General features: G+C 42.2%; 2 protein-coding genes across 2 annotated transcripts in view; one reads left to right on the top strand and one right to left on the bottom strand.

The window, feature by feature from the left end:
• pomk (protein O-mannose kinase) overlaps positions 1-21,932 on the top strand; it is a 175,528-nt gene that overhangs the window by 98,403 nt on the left and 55,193 nt on the right. The gene's annotated exons all lie outside the window — the stretch shown is intronic.
• On the bottom strand, positions 6,347-17,186 carry purg (purine-rich element binding protein G). Its single transcript, XM_070989187.1, has one exon. It carries the CDS (start codon positions 16,826-16,828, stop codon positions 15,800-15,802), a length of 1,029 nt encoding a protein of 342 aa, XP_070845288.1. The 5' UTR covers positions 16,829-17,186; the 3' UTR covers positions 6,347-15,799.

The following is a 21,932-nucleotide window of genomic DNA, read 5'->3' as shown; positions in this document are numbered from 1 at the left end:
ACCTGCTGAGCGGGAATGTGTGTGAGAGGCAGAAATCTCTGGAACGATATTTATTACACACTGTCTAATTATAATAATTACCCTAATGTGAGTGAACACTTGAGATCAATAGATGAAAAACCACTGGCATGACGAATGACCACAGGATGAGACAGTTATGCAGAATGAGTACTTTTACTTTTGATATTGAAGTAGTAGCTGTGAATAGTTCTTCCAGTACTGCAGATATGTAGGTACAGAGACGCTGACAGAGGTCCATGAAAACTGAGGTCATAAGTCACAGATTAAAGTCTTTCCTCTCTCTAGTTTGCATGTTATCATGTCTCTCCTTCCCTCCTTGTGTTTGTTTGTCTCTCCTATCAGTGTCAATGCTGTGCTGTCCCTTCTGTCCTGTGTGGCCTGTTCTCTGTCCAGGTCGTGTGGTTCAGGTCCTACATATCTGGAGACACCTGAAGTTATGTCCTCCTGGATTCATACTCTTCACTCATGTTTTACCATCTGCATATATCTGTAGTCAAGTTTGTACACTGTGGTTAATTGTTGATCGATTCTGTACACATGGCATCCTTTGCATGTCTGTGTCCCTCCTCTGCTGCTTTTCCTGAGGTTTGAGGAGCGTTTTCTTATCTGAATTAAGGGTTTAAAGATGCTAAAAAGATTCTAGAGCTCCTTAAGGCAAAATGTGATTTAGAATACTGACCTGTATACATAAAGATTAACTTGAATAGCTTTCCTTGCCCAGGGGTCATTTTGTGGAGACCTAATTAACAGGTTGTCCAATTTTCAGTTTTATTTATTTATTTAATCTGTTCTATTGTATTTTTTGTACGCTGAAAATCTGGTTGTTGAATTTATTCAACATAATGGCATTGAAAAATATCCATTTTATATGTGTTTCTTCTTAAAGTCCTTAAATTCCCAGAAACAAATAAAGAGGACATGACTTCCAAATCCTCACTGGTAGCTAAAAGCCTGTCTAAAGGCTGCTAAGTTTAACTGTATCTCATCACTGTCGCAGTTGATAATAGTGATCAAGAGACTGCTGATAAGGCCTGCTTCAGGAGCTGAATGGGCAGAAGTGAACTTCCACAGTGCAATCTAAAACCCAGGTTATCTGTACTGAACTGAAAACCTTTAGTTGTGATGAAGGAAGTTACCGTTTCTTCATGAACTTCCCTGACTCTCCTTACTTTGTCTTTTTCTAACAATGACAAATTCCTGTCCTGTACCACAAATAACCTGCTGGACACCACAGAGAAGAGAAGCCTACTGTCGCATTTAAAAGCTTGTTCCTAATATATGTTTTGTTTTCTGCAGTACACAAACTAAATCTTTCAGTTGTTCTTTCACCTTTTCCTGAAAAAGAATTGAAAAATCCATACTTCTCAGCTCTAATGGAGTTTCTCCCATCACCAGTCCCAACTGTTGCTGATTTTATTTAATCAGTCAATCAACAACCAAACATACAGTACAAATACATCTTATAGCACTTTAGACTTCATATTCATTGTGAGGAATACAGATGAAATGCTGGTGCTGGTGGTGGAAACTTGATAAACTGGACTTAGACTTAGTAACAGTCTAAGTCTAAGTCTAGACAGTGGATCCAAATTTCCTCTGCACCTCTAAAGGCCACTTAGCCAGCAGCTTGCTGTCACTTGGCAGCATGGCCGAGACCTTTTTTAACCAGAGCCAAAGCTTCTGTGTTGGGCTGGCAGGTCACACCAGGTTTTCTGGTTGCTGCTGAGCCTCTGTCATGTGTGCCCGTGGGCCAGTTCAGCGCGTGCCTCACAGCAAGAAGGTTGCCGGTTCGATCCCCGGGTCAGGCGGGGCCTTTCTGTGTGAAGTTTGCATGTTCTTCCCGTGCATGCGTGGGTTCTCTCCGGGTACTCCGGCTTCCTCCCACAGACCAAAAACATGCTCATTAGGATAATTGATGACTCTAAATTGTCCGTAGGTGTGAGTGAGAGTGTGAATGTTTGTTTGTCCTTGCATGTGGCCCTGCAATCGGCTGGCGACCGGCTCAGGGTGTACCCCGCCTCCTGCCCATTGTAGCTGGGATAGGCTCCAGCCCCCCGCAACCCCGAAAGGGATAGGCGGTATAGATAATGGATGGATGGATGGATGGATGGATGGATGGATGGATGGATGGATGGATGGATGGATGTCCCAGGATAGAGTGGAGCTCTGATGGACTTTAGCTGTCGTCTTCTGGCACTGAGGGCAAATCCTACAGGACTCGACAACTCGAAATCTGCAAGGCGGGCCAGTGGAAATTATGTTGCGCTTCCCTCTGTGGCCAGTGCAGGAAATCATTGCAGCTCAGTCTGCAGGAGGGACCACCAGCTGCTTAATCCGGCCATGCTGATGGTAAAGAACAAGGAAGAACTCTCCTCTGGTGTTATCAGGCTCTGTCTCTGGATCCCTTTCTCTCGCTCTCATCACAAAGGTGGACAAAATTGGATCATTTGTCTGCATTTGACTTCTGCATTTGATAGGTTGATATAGATACATTTTCATCTTGTCATAACCAAGAGAATCATCCATATTCATATGGAGATAGGTGCCTCTGGTCTTTCCTTTCAGTAGAGGAATGAAGCAAAAGATCCAGTCACTGGCAACCGCCATGCTGCTGCACTGTAGAGCACTGTTGTTTCTCGAGTCTGGGCTCATGAGTGAGCTCTGGGACAGGAGAAGTATGAGTCTGCACCTCCAACTGCAGAAACTGGAATTGATGTTGCAGTGTTGAAGCGATGCTCTTGTCATGTAGCCTCCTGTTTGAGTTGAACCTTCCAAAATTCCTGCTGCCTCCTGAAGGTCTGAATAACACCAGCCAGGTCTCTCAGTGTTGGCTCCCTGACACCTTCACCCTCAGTGTCTTTTGCCACTCTAGACGGGACCACTTGAGGCAAAGTAATCTGACGACAAACTAAAGTGTGACTGTACAGAAGGTAACTAAATGTGTGTGTTACAAATAGAAACTGATGTACTGCCGACAGTGCTAAATAAACCACGAGTATGATGTACATATGAGACAAAAGCTGTGTTATCATTTCTCTGTGCTGATGAACATGCAACAGGAATGTGTTGTGCATAAAGTCAAAAGGTCAAACTAAAAGTCAATGAAGCATTAAGAGACTAAACTATAAAGAAAAGTGAGGAGAGTGCAGCAGGGTCACCAGCATTCAAATCAGCTGTGAGGCAGCAGGTGAGGCCACCACACTCAGACTGGTTAGGTAAATGCCGATTTGACTGGCAAAAAACAATGACAATGTCAGTACAGAATGACTGAGTGGATGCTCCAGGGCTGTAACAGATCACAGACAGACAGACATCAGATCACTTCAAATAACTGTATCATTTCTGTGTTGTGTAGTGAGCCATGTGTATAGATGCATATTGATCAAAGAGGGATAGATACACACCCTCACTTACTAACTTTATGACAGTAGATGCCCCATTAGAAAGAGGAAACCATGAATCTTTATTAATGGCAGACCAATTAAAAGGTTGACTGCTTATCACAGGAAGTTGTTGTTCATCTTCCTCACTGCAGAGAGCTTGGTGGAGGCAATCCCATGCACTGGGATTCTCGTTGAGACTCGTTTGAGTCTCATTCCATCCCACTGCAGTCTGCAGAAAGCAAATACTGTGTTGCAAAATTGTGCTCTGTTGTGATCAAATATGTTGCTAATAAAAATCCATAATATTGCACCAAGTCTTGCAGTTATACATGTTAGTAAGGAATTTATAAATCAAGCAATAAATGTTGGATATCAACCAAAAGGAGTTTCTACAATTTGACAACACTGATAATAATGGCTTAACATTAATGGAGTTACCCTTTGTGAAGTAAGCCTTTTTAAAAAAGTGATACTGATTTCTGTTCCAGGTGTAGATGTAGGATGTAGATCCATTGACAACAGATCCAGACAGACCAGACAACTTTTTGACTCTGCTCTGTATGTTCTAAATATCAGTGAGTCTCTTGGCCTCAGATTCAGATAGCATGCCCTCACTCTGTGTAAAGGATCCACTATATCATTAAACTCAACGTCATGACTGACAGTTTACTGTCTCTTGAGGAACCCCTTCAGTTTCTCTACCAGCCAAAGGTGGAAGTGGAGGACAGCATGATGAGAGCCATGTGCTTTGGGTTTTCTAGTGCTCTCACGGTGACACTCGCCTGGTGTCCTGGATCATGGTCAGTGCATGAGCACCACAGGGGTCCGCAGGGGACAGGCCTGGGCTAAGAACAACGAGGCTGTGTAGGAAGGGTCAAAGCCAACTCTACTGTCTGTGGAGTCTTAAATCAGCACAAAGTGCTCTTTTCTTTGCTGTCATGTGCTGGGGTAGCAGCAGTCAAAGCCAACAGAATCAACATGCAGGCTCTGTCCTGGGGTTGAGTTGGATTGAGAAGAAGATGCTGCGCAGACTGTGGAACATCACGGCCAATGACTCTCTCCATGATGCACAGGAGCACCTTCAGCAGTACACTGGTACCATCATGATGCACCACAGGAAATCCTTTCTTCCTGTGGCAATGAAAGTTTGCAACTCATCGACCTCATGTTGAGACATGTACCGCAGAGGCACAGGGTGCTGAAGTCACTCCAGCTCCACCTTAAGCTGTGTTCTGCTGCTTGTTCAGTCTCTCTCTTACATTACGAACACTACAGCTCTCTGACTTACAGGATATAATGTGCAACAATGGGCCGTTAAGTACAATATCCTGGACATGATGAACAGTCCAACTTAACTATAAGTACTTCAGATTTGATATTATACATACACAGCTATACGACACATCTCATATATATCTGTGATCCTTTTTGTTAACCTGTTTATGTTCTTTGGCGCAGTGTATACTTTAGATTCACACCTTAGTGATACTTAAAATTTGTTGAGCTGAGGTTACAAGTTTTGGTGTTATTCTATTAAAGTCCCACATCAACACAGTGATGAAAGCTTTTTCCACCTTAAAAACAGAGCTACAGTACAACCATTTCTAAACCAAAAAGAGGCTGAAAAATTGATTCATGCCTTTATTTCAAGCTCAATTACTGTAACTCACTATTTGCTGGCCTCCCGAAAGAAACCACTGAGAGACTTCAGCTCATTCAAAACTCTGCAGCTCGGCTATTAACCAGAGCCACGAGGAGAGAGCACATTAGTCCAGTTTGAGCCGCTCTGCACTGGCTTCCTGTGACATTCAGGATTGACTTAAAGCCCTCCTCCTCATACACAAAGCCCTTAATGGACTAAGACCAAGATACATCACTAACTCCCTCGTTATTATTACATTATTTGTCTTCAAGAACACTGTGATCATCTGCTGCTGGTTTATTGGAGGTTTCCAGCAACAGCCAAAAGAAAGATGGGGATGCAGCCTTTGTCCATTACACCACAAAGCTCTGGAACACACTACCTCCAGAGGGAAGCAGCTCACTGGATATTTTCAAAAGAAAGTTAAAAACGTATCTCTTCACTTTAGGCTTTAACACGCTATGACTTCCTGAAACAGATCTGAAATGTTTGTGCTATCATCACTAAGCATAGCAGCAAAGGAAATTGAGTGGATCAGGAGCAGAAAAACAGCACAGTCTGTTATTTTCTGTTTTTCATCTTGTCATAGATTGCATGAAGAGACTGATGGTTATGTTAATCTGTGGCTCTCAGCCACAAACCCATTTGGTATAGTGAAGATAGAAATCTTCACAAACAACTCAAAATATATAGTTTTAAAAAGGCCTCACTAAATTCACTTGTCCGGGACTATTTTCAGCTGTGGATTAATCCACATTTGATGCTCTGTTGAGTATTTGGGGCGGCATGATGGTGTATGTGTGACAGAGTCTAAATAAACTACAGTGTGTGTTCATCGTAATGAACAACAATGTGGCTCACTGATGTGTTTTTAATCACTTTTGGAAAACAATGGAGCTCTGTGGGAATAAGATATATCAGGCTTTGGCTACACACACTACACTTGTAAGCAGGATACTTTGTTGGATCTGCACAGGGGATTTGCTGACAAGAAGAAAAATATATTCCACGAGACCAATCCTTTAAGTGTAAAGAAAAAACTTGTTTCCTTTCCCACTGAATGAATTTCTTAGATTATTATTCAGTTCCTTCGATACATCAATGATATTTACTGGATCATCAGTGTCAGTGTTTTCTCTGCCCCCTCGTTCCTTCATCACTCCATTCTGGTGCATAAATGCTGAGTTTAAAATGATGCTTGGTCTTAAATAAGTGTAGTAATACGCTGCACAGATGCACACAGCGCAGTGTGCCGCTGGCTGGAGTCTTAAAACAGAAAACCAATGAAAGCATTGATAATCCTGTAAAACATTTAATGAACAACATAAAAAGAAAGATGATCAATACAACCAATAAACAAACACATTTTCTTTGTCCAAATTCTTTTCCATCAACAATCAGCACAAAGTTTTCCAAACTTCAACAACTTTGACCTCTCAGAGACTATATTGATGTTTGCTGTCCTATAACTCTGCTACATGAAAAATATGATTTAAACACATTAACATCTGAAGACTTAAGAGTACAAAATATTGTCATTAGATTGTCTATAGATCTTTTTGACCTTTGTCACAAAGGCAGTGTAACTGTAAATAGACATTTTTCTTTTCTTAAAAATAGAAACCACCTCGTGACTGACGGCCTCTAAACTTCGAGATGCTGTTGGTTTATGTTGCCTTCAGGGTAACGGCCAATTTCCAAGTTTGATCATTCCTGCTCAGCCTGATCCTGGTTCTGGTTGGTCTGAGAGCTGTGGAGGCTGGTAATGATGATATTTACAGTTAGACTTGACCATTTGTGATCAGGTAGGATATCTGCCACCTACAATGCATTCCATTGCTAGTCTTCAGTTGGAAATTCCCAGCTCACAAATTGTAATAACAACCTCTATGAGCTCCAGTGATGTCGCTCAGAAAAAACAGGGAAGAACATGAACAACACTTCGAACGTCCTTTGTCTGACTTCAAATGCTCCTTCCCAACAAACTAACAGTAAAAGCATGTTTGGAGGATATTGAACAGGGTGACAGTAACACCGTGTGCTCAAGTTTTCAGAGAATGCTGACATGTTGTCACATTCCTGCATCGTACACTAACTTGAAGGGTTGTTGCATGTTAACAAATAGAAAGTTGGAATTTCCAAATTTCCGACATCTTTGGGAAGCAGCACTATTTGAGAACAGTAGTAGGACATCAATTTTCTCTTTTTTTCTTCTTTTGATAGTTCTTCTTTGCATGCATTCAGCTGGGGTCCATAGAAGCACCTTTATATAATGAACATAGCACCATTTTTTCATATAGTTTTCCTATTATGCTGGGACCCAACCATTGGCATGCATACACTCTAAAAACTTGATTTTCTTGGTCACCACTTCTAAACGTAGCATTGTTTCAAACGTTACAAGGCAAGTAATGAATATTCATACAGTACTTTAGATGTAGAAGATGAACTAATACAGTACACATAAAGAAAGTGCTTGAGTACGAAAATTCCTTGTTTTTTAGGTCTTACGCTATAGGACTATAGGACACACCAATGTATTACATTACATTTATCTAAATATACACCTTTTCACATTTTCATTATTCACTTCAGTTAATTTTTAAATGATTACCAAACATCTACATCTCTACGTTTCCCACTCCAAAACTCTGATGGTGAACAGAAGGCAAAAACAAAACAGCAAACCAGAATGTCTTCTTCAGTATCCGTACATTCACATCACTCTACCTGCACAACCACAGATAAACACGTACACTTTGTCAAGGTTACTCCCACCGCTTCACTCTGAGCACTCACTGATCATTTTCATCCTGGATATTTGGAGCAACAGTTCATGAGAACTAATTTTCTGTCGGTTTTGACTCTTTTTCATCATTTCTATTTGCTAAAACAAAGCACGTGAATCAAAACAAGCAAACATACAGTCGATTTGTAAAGGTGCTTTAAGGCGTCAGGGTTGGAAACATTAGATCTTTCTCTTTCATCGAGTTGTTCATCCCAGTCCAACATCCTGCAGCCCTCCTCCTGTTAGCTCTCTGTTGATTGTCCACTGAAAATTAAATGTTCTTGGTATCAAACACTCAGCTACTGTTTGTTCTTTCCTGAGTGACGAGGAAGAGCAGCTGTGGTCAAAATATGGCTGAATACACTGTTTCTTGTGCTTTTGTGCTCCTGTGATTCTGACAGAAGCACTGACACATGCATTTAGCCATGCATTGGCAGAAATATGGATATTTGGAAACTACAGAGCATACAGATGGGCAGCAGAGTGAGAAAAGTTCACTCCTGACCATGGAAATAAAACTCTTAACCAGCTTTCAGATGGAGGACCGGTCACTTCAGGACTGTGTGATGTGGTTGAAAGCAGTGGACCTCGACACTGCAGGAGCAATTGTGGAGGTTTTGAAGAAATAATCAAGATAAATTCAGTTGAAGTTAAATAAGAGGGAGTTTCGATGTTTGTTTTCCACTATAACATCTGGCCACAACTGGAACCCAGTGTCAGTGAAATCAAGCTGACCACAGCTGCTGCTCTCCGTCAGTGAGGAATCGACAGCTCTTGTCAAGTCTACAGAGGGTGAGGGAGATGGATACTTAAACTCAAATTGCTTTATATTACTGTAAAGATCACCAGCTTTAGATTGGCTACGTTTCCATTCATGTCAGTATGCCATGCAAATAAACAATAACACCTCACTTTACAGCTCCATTTTTTCTGAATAATTCATCTGGAAATTTCTTGGACAGAACTTTGTCATTTGGCACTACTAACAGGGGGCTTAGGTTATTCTTTGGAGGTAAAACAGAAGTTGAGCGCATCTGAAATGGTGCTAATAATCCCTCACTGCACAGGAAAACTGCGTGCACACACAACAGTCAGTCAGATCTGAAGCAGGAAGTCAGTCTGTTAACTGTAACAGAAACAGCGCTCCAGCTGTCCTGGGATCAGTTTGTAAAAAATATTTGGATTTCATTACGTGTTTCATTTAGGAACAAGTAGGTTTGTTCAGTTGGTGTGACACAGAGCTTGGCAGGTGTCACTTCCTGTTGTTTAATGTTCAGCAGTCTGTGACATGTTTGCCCAGATTCCCTCAGACTGTGCAGGTGACTGCAAACAGCTCTTTGCTATTCTAGCATGTTTCTTTGCTTATATGAATGCAGGCTTGAAGATTCTGGCTGCTGTCAGCACTGAAGTGGGAGTCAAACTATCACACTGGACAATGCTCAGACATCAGAGAGTTGTCTTATTGCTGTTGCTAAACGCAATCTTTTTAATGCAAGAAATTACCAAATTATTTTTCTATATCACCCATGTTAGCTTATTGTTTATCCTCTGAGTCTGACTGAGGGTTGAGCTGCACTGTCAACACAACAGAGCCAGAAATCAATCCGTAATATGGAGGACGTATGATTTGTCGTCAGTGGGCTAAAAGATATCAAGGCACCAGTCTGCCTCTTTACGGGGAACAAAAAGCATAACAAATATGAATATATTAAATACTCACTTTTTATTATGCAAATAATAATAACTAACATTTTTATAAATACAGACAAAGCATTTGCACCATAAATTATCTATCTATTTATCTATCTATGAATTTATTTATTTATTTATGTATTTATTTAATTTTTTTCTTTCTTTATTTACATTTTGGATTTTATATTTGTTAAATCAGGATCACTAATTTTAGACAAATAATTAAAATCTCACTCAGCTTTCTTAAGAATCTTTTTAGCTCTGCAGTACGGCATTATGTCCCAACAATGAGCAAGCTCATTCCGAGGGCTCCGCCCCGACGTCCTGTGTCATTTCTACAGAAAACACAGGAGCAAAAAGTATGAAATCAGAGTGATGCTGCTGAGCTGAGATCATTTTCCCTCTCATCATTCAACTTGGTCTCGTGAAATGCTGTGAAATGAGCACAAAGCCATGACATGAACGTCTGCTCCCACACCACAGAGTCGCTCCAAAGGGGAAAAGGCTGTTTTACAGAAGAACCCTGCATTCACCAAGATGAAGATACTTTAGATAAAAAAAAGGTACAATGTGTTTGTGCTCAAGTCAAATCAACTCCAAACTAATCAAACGAATGAAGTAATTCCTTTAAACTGATTGATCGAATGTCACCCACGTGTTAAACTCAACAGGTCTGGGATCAGCCAGCCAGCATAATTTCTGAATGTCTCTTGTTGGAGGACAAGGCCTGTTGGGCTAATAAACTGTGAATTTGGAATTCAAATAGATGATTACACGTTGACATTACATGGTTTTTAAACCGTAGTTTGAATTTCAAATAAAACGTGACAGACTTTGTGCTGCTGCCAAACAGTCCTGTTCAGGGTGAAGTGATCTTCACACTTTCCATGTCCACTGGATGAAATCTGCGTCTCAAATTCTGTGCTCATTTCACAAAATTCAGTGAGACTAGAGTCTCAGTCCATCTGACAATGATTATTTAATATGGTGCTAGAATTAATATACGCAAAATGTTCAACCCCAGACTGCCTCATTAATTAGAAGCAGTGAAAAACGGACCACAGATCATGATGGGAGTTGTGTGACTGCAGCTCATCAGACTCTATGGGATCCATGATTGTCACTTTTCACCAAAGGCATGAATAGAGATGGTCCCTCCACGTCAACTGATTACAAAGCAGTAGAACGAAAGTGCAGCTTTTATTTAAAGTGCTTTTTGGAGTGATATTTGGAATTCAAAAGAAAGATGACATTACACTTTCAAGAGAATAAATACCATGTCTTTATCTAAATATCTTGGCTGAGGCTAGATTTAATCTTTGAGCAAATCTGCCTCTCAGGCCAAATTCACTGGCCACCAATGCTGAATCAAATCAATGTAAAGAATTGAGTATATATTCTAATTTCACATCATTTTTAAAATAAATTGTGCTTTGCATTATACTTCCTACACTGTTTTATATAACTTTTGCCATTTATATGAAAATAAAACAACTCATTTAATCATTAAAGTTCACGCCCTACACAAGACAACAAACACACCAAACCCAACTAGTCCTGTGCTTTTCATGCACCTAAAGGCATCACAAGAATTGGCTGCCACCAGTACAAATCTTTTAACACTGATTTTTCTGAAAGGTTTTTGCATTTTTTTTACCTCCTTCACCGAGACCAGTCATTTCGTTACGTCTCAACATTAAACTTAGAGTTGACAGCAGTCGGTACAATGCAGAGTTACGCTGGAACAAAGGGCCCGATTCAGACACTTGATTTGAAATGTGTGTTTGTGTTGCTTCTGTTCAGACATGGACTGAATGATGATGGGGCGTATGAAATATTTTTTTCCAATATACACTAATAAATTGTTGCCTTAATTTGATTTCTATTATGGACGAGAGTCAATTAGAAGCTCAGTGCTTCAGCTCAGGATTATCCAATAATAGTCAGCACAAGCAGGACAATAACAAAATAATAGTGTTCTAACCATTTTATCTTTAAAAGCATGAGACGCATCAGTATTGTTGCTATGGTTACCTACAACGTAAGACTTGCATGCTGATTTAGAATGGTGGTTAAACTGTTAACCAGACCTGTGTTTAAGTTGTCTGGATATAAAGTTTTGGAGAAACTAGTGTCACTGTTTGAATGTAACGGGTAAAAGAAATGCCTTTAAGAACAAAATCCCTGTATGACACGCATAATCAACCATGTACAGCGTGTTAAAGGCCACATGACAGAATGTGCACTTGGATTGGGCACTGTCAGCGTCTGGTGAAGATACATATTTTATGCCGGTCTACAAAAACTGCAGCAGGCACCAAAGCAGCGTGGTCTGAGATGTTAGCTCAGATACCTCGACACGGCAGCATGTCTGCAGGATGGTGAAGGTGCTGTACAGTCATCATCATCATCTGCAGGGCCAGCTGACCTCTTACATGAGAGTTTAACAGACAACACGACTCAGTGATAGAAGTCTCAACGTCCTCCATACACCGAACCCTCAGCTGCTCTCACACTTTCTGAGCTACATTTTGTGTACATACGTACCATCAGTTGTGAAATAATGTACCTTTATTTAGCTCAACTGCAGAAAGAACCAGGCCTTTAATGAAACATGCATTTCTAATTTCCCTTTTCTATTAAAATATGCAGTGCCTTCATATACTCGCAGTTTAGATTCTGTTTTCATTCACAATGTCGACACCTGCAGGAAGTGTTGAGTTTCAATGACACTAGTTTAACAGTGAAAGCAAAGTAGAAATGAATGGAATTAGTAAAAAAGAACAATATTTGTGTTTAGAGTGGTGAGCATGACAGGACTCTATTGTACTGATGGTATGTATGCTTTGGAAATGTGCATTCTAGTGAATTAACCTTTAGAATTCAGATAATCCTCACGTAATCCCGTCCTGTATTTTCAGCCCGGCCACAATTAGAGACCGGCTTTTGTTTGTGTTGGCCATACTGCTGACTATTATTAACACTGCATTGTGGTTGCTATCACTCTCCATTAAATGATATTCCAATAACCACAGATAAACTAACTGCATTGCACACTCAAACATATTTTTCTTTCAGGCTTTGTGACTTAATCCTTTGTTTGAATTTTTATATTATTTGAATTTTTGATGCGTGTGGTATTTACTGAAATGTCTACTTTTTACAGCAGAAAAAGGTTGTTAGCCCTTAATTTTGGTCACTTCAGCATCTGATCTTCGAGAAGACCTTGCTTGAAACTATAGTTGTGCAGTCAGAGTCTGAATCGGGCTCTTTGTCATCAGTGACAGCTCTTCTGTCATGCAGGTCACACACAGTATACTGTACACAGAGCTCAATGTATGGCAAACAGCCATTCAAGCTCTAATGGAGAAGCAGCACTTCATGGATTTTTAGGGACTCACAGCCAAAAAGAACAGACAAGTAAGACATAAACACTTTAAGACGTCATCACTTCCTTATCAGTAGATAATACGGAAAGGTAAAATACACGGTTCTGCAGAAGTGAGCACATTGGTACAAATATAGTTTAAAGGCCTGTTTGAGCAAGATGTTGAGCCCTTTCTATGCTACCACTCATTTATCTACCCAGTGTGCCAATGAGCACTGAGGCGTACGCTGACGTTAAGGTACCAAGTCTGTTTTCTGTCTTCACCCATCTGTTTATGTCATGTCGAAAACACCTGTAGATCTGAGCTACATGAGGTACCAGCAACTTCAAATGCCAAACAGAAAATGTGTCAGTAAATTTCCATAGCACCACGTTTCAAAATCAAATAAACATTTTCCCGACACGTTAAGCAGCAGATTTTGGAGCTCCTGGTCTAAAGCATGACATAAGACCTCATTTTGTGAAGGTCATGTAGTAAAATGATAGAAAATAGGAATCTTACTTTTTAAAGGCATTGCTGTACAACTGGAGCTGGGACTGTCTACATCAGTGGTTGAAAGATAGATCTCAGGGCTGGCAAGATGATCAACAGGACAGAAGACCAGAAAAATATACTGCTGGAACACATTTTTTCAGACTTTCACATTTGCTTTTTAGTGAAAATTTTACCTCCGAATGGTACAAAAAAAAAAATAAATCTACGGGAGGGAGAAATGATAATGGTTATAAAGTGGCAAAGAATTGTGAGCAAGCTGAAAACCAGAGCCAGTTCAGGTCTGCTGTGTGTGTGTGTGTGTGTGTGTGTGTGTGTGTGTGTGTGTGTGTGTGTGTGTCGGCTGCACGTTTCAATCGTCTGTCTGAAGTTCATCTGAGGCAACAGATACACTCCACCTGTCTACACTGGCATAACCGTGGCCGTGTGCGTGTTTCAGTGCGTCTTCTCTGTTTGTTTTTTTCATGATTGTGTAAAGCTCTGCAAGCTCTGCCAAACACCGCCGGGCCACTGCGTGGACAGCGAAGACAGCTTGCATATGGTCATCTCTTGCACGCTCAGCAGAACACATGTACAATACCTTTCCTTCAGCAAATAAAGTGTGTCATTCTATAGTATAAATGATGGGCCTATAGCAACCATTTATCCTTAAGAATGAACAGATCTACAGGTCTTTTCAGACAGCAGTCGCTGCCAGGTTCCTCTTCTCTGTCTTAACTGGGTTTCTGGATGGTGAGAAAAGACATCTTTTCTACGTTATCTTCATACTGCAAACTATTCCAGCAGCTGATGCCACAAGTCAGTTATTTCTCAATTGTTTGAGGCTTTAAAATAAATAACAAAGCAAATATTAGTATCTGAATGTAAGTGAGCTCAGTGAAACACAAACACGGGCCTGTGTCTGTGGACAAAGTGCCTGTGTTGGAGAAGACAATAAAGGAGATGTGTTGTACTAGCTAAGAAATAGCCAGGATTTCTTTTAGATTCATTTTTGTCAGCTTTGCGAACTTTGCTAACCACTGTAAACTGTTTGGTGCTTTCCCATGGACAATAGCACTATGGCAGAACAGCACGAGGGGCTGTGTTGGTGTGCTGCCACAGGAAATGAAAGACAGAACACTGAGGAAGTCTAGTCTGAAGGCTTATCAAAAACCAGACCACCACATAGCACTTTGTCCTGGTGCTCTGGACTCTACAGCGCTAAGATTTTATTTCTCCCCTCATCCCGATGCTGCCAAGATAAACAGCAAATCAACACATTGCTACATTTGACACACTGCAGGGTATTCTACCTGGTCTGGTCACTTGCATATATTTGATTTGCCAACAGCACTGCACTGCAGGAAAGGTTGTCATTGAAATGAATGTGGAAGCCTACATTCATTTTTTTTTTTTTTTTTTTTGCCACAGAGTTATTGTTGATGTGAAAGCCTAACCTCTACATGGCAACACTGTGTGTGTGTCTGCGTGTGTGTTTGTGCGTTGCAGTATTATTACTATTTTACTATTCTTATTATCCCGTTTGCTCAGCACATTCTGTTAGTGTACCAGGACTGCTTTTTCTATCTCTGCAGTGGGTGCAGCCGGTGTGTGTTGCACTTACATTAAGTTCCTGCTTGGGGCTGAATTCCCCCCCCCCCCCCCCCCCCCCAAACAAGCAAATCCACATGTGTGGTCTTCTGCTCATTTTTAGATGCAATTTAAATGACAAAAATTGTCTATTTTTCTTTTTGCACAATCTTCACTTCATTTGCATTTTGCATGAAAATCAGACTCCACTGAACACACATTAAGTTCATTCAATCTGTGTGATTCGTTTTTTGTTTACTTTCGGTGATAAGCATGGTTGGCAGTTTTTCTGCACATCTGCGCATCACAGAACTGTTAATCAATATGCTTTAGGGCAAAATATTCATGTGGTTTTCTAACTTACACCACATTCTTAATACCGCTAGTGTTCCCTTTCAGTGTCGCTTTGTAATTGACAGTACACTCTTAGATTTAAAACAGATGAAGGCGTTTGAAATTCTGCTCAGGGCCAAAAATCACCCAGTCAGGCTGGACTGGCCCTGGTTGAGTGCTGATGGTGCATTACATAATTAAACAGCGCTGAGAAATGAACTGATTGGGAAAAGAATAGCTGATATTTTTCATTGAAACAGATGAAGGCTTTGGGGTTATGAGTGAATGATTTCTTGGCAGGTTAAAATTTGTAGTTTACCAGCCCTTGGCAAATGAGCCGAAGAGTTAAGGTGGGAAACTGCAGGGGCTACAGCAGGGCCACACAGTACAACATGGGGAGTATTTAGGGCTAACTGTCACGTCTGAACGCGTTCTTCATTAACAGAATCCCTAGAATACATGCAAAAGCACAGACAGCCTACTGCCAAGGTCAGTCCTCCTGCTCCTCACTGTCCTGCCGAGCGTCTGTCCTCTTCTCTTTGTGACAGGAGAAAATCCGTCGCATCTCCTCCTCGTACCTGATGAAATTCTCTCCGAACCGAGCCCAGGCTTTGAGGGGGACTGTGATGGTGTTTCTATACGGCTGCCGCACTTCGCTAATTTTTAAAAAGATACCATACCGGTTAGAACCGACGTCAAAGTAAAACCTCTTGTTGTCCACCCGAAAAGACGCAGCCTCTGGAAGTTCGGGGTTGTCGTCGTGGTTCCTGGACCCGGCTCGGCCGCGGTCGTCGCTCTCCTCGTCGCCGTAGTCTTCAATCAGCTGTGACAGCGCGTCTCTGAACTCGATGAGCCCCTGCGCGGGCAGCACGATGGTCTGCTCGATGCCCTGGCCGTAGTAGCCCATTGTGCCGTGTCCTTTGCTGACGGTCTGCCGTATGCGGAGGAACCTGCCCCTCTGGTTCTCCTTCAGGTCCAGAAAGTACTTTCTGTTGTCCCTCTCGATGAATTCGCTCTTGAGCACGCGGTGGGCATGGTCGTCGGACACCGCAGAGCCGGTGGGAGACAGCGCCGCGTGCTGCTCCTGCGCTCTCCTGCGGGAGTCGTGCGCGCGGCCCTGGCCGTTGTTGCTGTGCTCCTCGAGCTGCGGAGGCGCGAGGCCCCCCCGCAGTCCGATACGGGCATAATAATCTATGAAGTCTCCCAGGCAGTAGCGAAGAGCGGGAGCCATCGACATTGACAGCGTCAGTTTGCTCTTCCTGATGTTATCATGACGGCCTCTTCCAATCCACACCTCGGCTATTTTGAGGAAGCGTCCGCGGACGCTCTGCTTCACATCCAGGTAGAAGCGTTTCTTCTGGATGTCGACGCGTTTGGATGCTAACTCCTGGATGTCATTGCCCTGCTGCTGTGATCCAGTCTGGACATATTGCTGAGTATATGCGGATCTCGGTAAAGAATCTGATGCAATCTTACCCCTGCCTCTTTCCATCCCTCTGCAACATCCATCAGCCATCATGATTTAGACCTATATTCCTCTATTAGACAGCACAGGACAAAGCGATTCCCCCATCCCAATGGACAGTTAATAGACGAATAAAGCAGGCTTATTCATACAACTGGCTGGAGCTACTAACAAGTTAGCGAGATGCCTCGAATGACCTAAAAATGGCAGCTAGTTTTGGAGTCATCAGTTGATCGAGTTTCTGTGTCCCGAATAAACGTTAAGCTCGACTATTTCGCCGTTTCCACAGCAAACTTCCATGCCGTTTTCCATCACCTATTTGCCTTACAGCTACCCCTTTTGCCGAGGGAGCCAAGGAAGCAGCCAACCTGAAATGGGAGGAGGCGTCCAATACTACATGAACCCGATGAACCCATCCACCCCCCCTCCCCGTCCTGAGAATACCTCAGTTAAAGAGACACGATTTACACAGTGACAGTGGATGCTGTGGCTCTCACACAGGATGCACACACTCGCTTCAGATGGATCAGCTCATCTGCAGCTCTCCTCCACAGAAATATCGATTTATGAGGACATGGTGCCTCGAATCATACATCCAGTCCTGCACTGTCTCAATGATGACGCTTAAGATGAAAAATGCACATTTATTTGGATTATATATCTGATTTAGTGCCTCATAAGTATGACTTGAAAACACAAGCATCTCATTATTAGAACACGGTGAGTCAGAACTGAGATCTGGAGTCTCATATGACTTAAAATTCCCCAAAATGTGATAATATTAATGCATTTATTAAGACTTACTGCAGCATAACTATGAGATACTACCACAGATTTATCATTTAGTTGTCAGTTATACAAGTGTGAAGTACAATAATGCCAGCTGACACCAACACATGAGTTCATTTATTTCATATTGGTGATACAGTATTCCAGTGTAGAGAGAGTCTTAACATTTGTTGGGCAGGTAATGAAAGATTAGACCCCTCTTGACAGTTCACACTGAAAATAGTGCTGTCAGGTGGTCCTGCACTGCCTCACATTCACCAGGTATTTCCCTCCAGGTGCTCTTCTCTCACTGCTCTGAAAGCTCTGTGTGTCAGCAGATTAGTGAAAAAATTGATTCATTGCAAATATGTACCATTAAAGCAGAATATCAGCTGAAATAACACCACGGTCTGTCAGAAGGGCATTGTGTCAAAGTCTACATGCTGTGTGTTATTATTGTGTATTAACATGTGTTTGTTACCACAAACGACTCATCAATAGAGGCCAGAGCTCATTTTTACCCCAGAGCCCCAAGTGAATTAATCTGTCGATGCTCAGCGCAAGAAACAGGTCTAGGCTGCTGATCTTTTGTTCCACATACCGTTCAGAAAAGGTCAAGTAGGAACTTTCACCGTCAAATAAATTCCACTGTTAGTTCTAATCAGCAGCCTGACATGTCAGTCCCTGTGTGAATCCGAATCAGATTTATTGGCCATCTATGTGTACACATACAAGAATTTGACTCACTTTGTTTTAATTACTCTCAATGTACACACAAAGCAATAGACATAACAGCCAAGAACAAGGACAACAAAGCTGAACAAATAAAAGTAAAGAGCAGACAAGACTATTATGTGCACAAGAACGTGGAAAAAAGGTGAATACATAAATATATAGAAGAGCAAAAACAATGTACAAGTCAAGAGTTCTGTAAGCTGTAAACAATACAAAGTGTGCAAAGACATACATGTTGAATGGATATACATGGATGGTTATATACATTATATACATTATATGCATAGACACATGTCAATATGCAGTATATGCAGTGTGCAGGATTTATATTGACAGTAACAGTGCAACAGTGCATAAAACAGTGAATTTAAATTGTAAAAACATGATCTAGAATGGAAGTAAGTAGATGTTTTGGTGTTAGAGGATAATTGACACACGACTGATGAAGATGTTCACCAGCGTGATGGCCAGCAGGTAGAAACTGTTCTTGTTTCTAGTTGTTGCATCCAGAGCTCTATAGCGCCTACCAGAGGAGGGAAGTTGGAACAGGTTGTGTCCAGTGTGTGATGGGTCTGCAGTGATGTTTCATGACTTATTCTTTGTAAGTCCTGGATGGAATGGATGGTACCAGTGACTTTCTCTGCAGTCCTGACCATCCTTTCCTGTTTGGTGCGCCTGGGCAGATACAGATGTTTTGTCACAGCCGTCGATGTCTTACACAGATGCACAAGGCACCCTTTAGCACATGATTTTCACCCACGAGACCGAGATTCAGGTCCAGTGAGGAACCAGAAGTGAACAATCATTTCCTAAACCTAACCAAGTAGTTTTGGTGCCTAAACCTAAACAAACTGCAGCTGTTTCACAACATTAAGCTCATGATGGAAAGGCTCTCTGGCAGGAACGCTTTGTGTATCGCTGGGATGAGAACATGTTGAACAGCTGGAGGAGTTGCTCTGGGCGTCTAATAGTGCAGCAGACAGGGGTACTTTGGAGTTAGTTGAAAGACCAGTGCATCTCAGGCAGATGCTAAAGGGTACCTTGTGCATCTGTTTGAGACGCGGAGGGTAGTGACTGCATTTGAGGCTCTGGGAATGAGAATGGGTTTGTTTGGTGTCTGATCCAAATCAGACAGTGAGGGATGAACAGACAACAGACTGGATCAGGAGGTTTGTGACCCACTGACAGGTTCACGTTGGCATAGTGAGCTGGGTGTTTTGAGCAGAGAACTTCTAGAATCATGGTCTTGAACACTGAGTTGACGTCCACAAACAGGATCCTTGTGAATGTCCCTGTGGTGTTGAGGTGTTGCAGGATGTAGAGCATGTTGACTGCATCACCCATTGACCTGTTGGCCTGGTACGCAAACTGCAGGGGTCCATCAGTCAGGGTGACTGCCCTGTAGTGATTTAATCCTGTCATGGTCTCTAAAAGAGCTGACACACATCCTGATCACAGATCCTGAGTGGAGTTGGGGCTTTCGTGGGAGGGGGTGGCAGGGGGTGCTGATGGTTGACTTGACTTGGAGAGGGTGAGGGGGTGCGAGTGTTGGTTTATCAAACATCAAGCAGTAAGACAAATATCATCAGATGCCTTGTTGGTCCATCCCCTCACATTTTAGCAGACTTTAGTTTCTGCCTGTTAATGTGGAGATAAACCACGCAGTGTTCAGAGACTCCCAACGCTGCACAGCTGCACAGAGCGATATGCATCGCTTCCCTCATCTGCATCTCCTGCAGATCCCATAGAGAGCTGTCCCTCAAGCTGAAAGCTTGGTAAAACTTTCCTGTTTCCAGCTCCTGATTTGGGAGGCAGCTAGTCTTACCCCAAAAGACACGTCTGCTGTCAACTTGATAATTTCAGCAAAGGTGTGCAGTCTAAATGAACACAGCTTTGCATTCAAATAACTCTTGTTGATGTATACAAAGAAAAATGAACATCTTATTAACGCACATGTCTATGTCACATTAAAACATTCAGTGGAAGGATGGCTGCTTCCTCACCGTCCGTTGACAAATTTAAAACATCACATCACAAAACGGGTTCCTTTTGCGGTTCTGCATCTAATTCTGGACTGTCTCAAGCCTTTCGACCAAAAAAAATGGTTCACAACCTGAAAAGTTGGTTCCAAGCTGGAAGCAAAACATCACAAGTTTTCCTTGACCTGAAGTGCAAACTAGGACAACACGAGTGGGCGTGTGCGATAGATATTCATGATCATAGTGTGATCCATTTGTCCTATACGAATGTTTGATTTTATGCACTGACATGCAGTTGACCAGAGAAACATCAGCGCCCTTCACACTCTGCATGTTTTATGTTGAGAGGCTCCCGCCTGTCTGGAGGTAACCATGTCGACCTTGCTGATGTTCCAGAGTAACACATAGTCTGCCTCCTGTCTGGTGCTGTAGGACACACTGCAGAAAGCTGAGTGAATGTAATGTGTCTCTGTCCATGTGCACATGCTGCACCAACATCCTCTCTGATATCACGTTTCTGTATAATAAACTTATGTGTATATATATTCAAGTAACGGCTGAATGAAATTCTATTCTTTTACTCATCTAGTCTGACCTGAACTATTACCTTTTCACATCAGCGTGGCAAATATCTACTGGTTGAGGATGAGATGGCCATTCGTCTTGCACATAATAATCTTCTGTTTTCTTATCATTAATAGTTGGTCCATGCTTCTTTTTTTTTTGGCAAAAGCTTGCAGCTAATCAGTGCACTGCATTGTCTTCCTGCTACCATTTACTTACGATGTGCACTGTGCAAAACCATCTGTTGATGATATATCATTGATCACAGTGGTTCCGCTCAAAACTGGTGGAAACGCAGGATGTTTGCTAGAAAGCACAAAGGTTCCTGAATCATAGCCACCCCCCGCCTCACATTATCCTGGAATTACCACTTGGTGTCACAGTGGCGGTTAAAAAACATGACTTTGAGTGATGCCAACAAGCTTTCTCCCTCAAAGCTACAGCGACATATCACATGATGTGAAGTGGGTTGAGCTGATTTAATGGTAACATATATGCATGCGTGCGTGTCTGCGAGTGTGTGTCTCTATATGTCTCTGAATGTATTTATGGGGGCGGGAGGGCTGGGTTTTCTTCTATGTTGTTTTTAGCCTCTGTGAGGCACTTTGTGTTGCTTTTAAGTATGAAAAGTGCCATATAAATAAAGTTTGATTTGATTTGATTTGATTGTACAGATTCACAGACAAGCCGTCAAAGAGCTGGCCAACACCACCAAGAGGACAAGCCATTGGCTGTGGCTGAAGAGGAGCGACACCACCTGGGCTGCTAAGGCAAACAACTAACCGTGGGACACACACCCAGGCTTGGTCAACCTGTGGTGGGCCTGCCTCAGCAGAGGGTGCATTGTGATAAATGGCCGAAACACCCTGTGATGCTGAGGTACATAACTGACGATGTGTCCCACTGGTAAAGCTTTATAGCAGCCATCCGCCAAGAACTCCCGAATGAAAAGTGGTGCAAACACTAGGGATTGCAACATCTAGTCCTTTCAATGAACCTACAATTACAACCAATCATCAGTCATTTGGAAAAACTTACCTTTTGGCGAGCTCCACACACATGAAGTAACAACAGCACTAAGGGAAACCTTTGGGTGCTGCCTGAAACGTGTG

This window comes from Chaetodon trifascialis, chromosome 20 (assembly GCF_039877785.1).
Source record: "Chaetodon trifascialis isolate fChaTrf1 chromosome 20, fChaTrf1.hap1, whole genome shotgun sequence".
In the NCBI taxonomy this organism is placed as follows: Eukaryota; Metazoa; Chordata; class Actinopteri; order Chaetodontiformes; family Chaetodontidae; genus Chaetodon; species Chaetodon trifascialis.
Note: the sequence above shows the minus strand (reverse complement) of the source record. Positions and strands in the feature narration are given on the sequence as shown.

What these genes read in the sequence shown, in the direction of transcription:
- purg (XM_070989187.1), bottom strand. Translation starts at nt 16,828, where the DNA reads ATGATGGCTGATGGATGTTGCAGAGGGATGGAAAGAGGCAGGGGTAAG.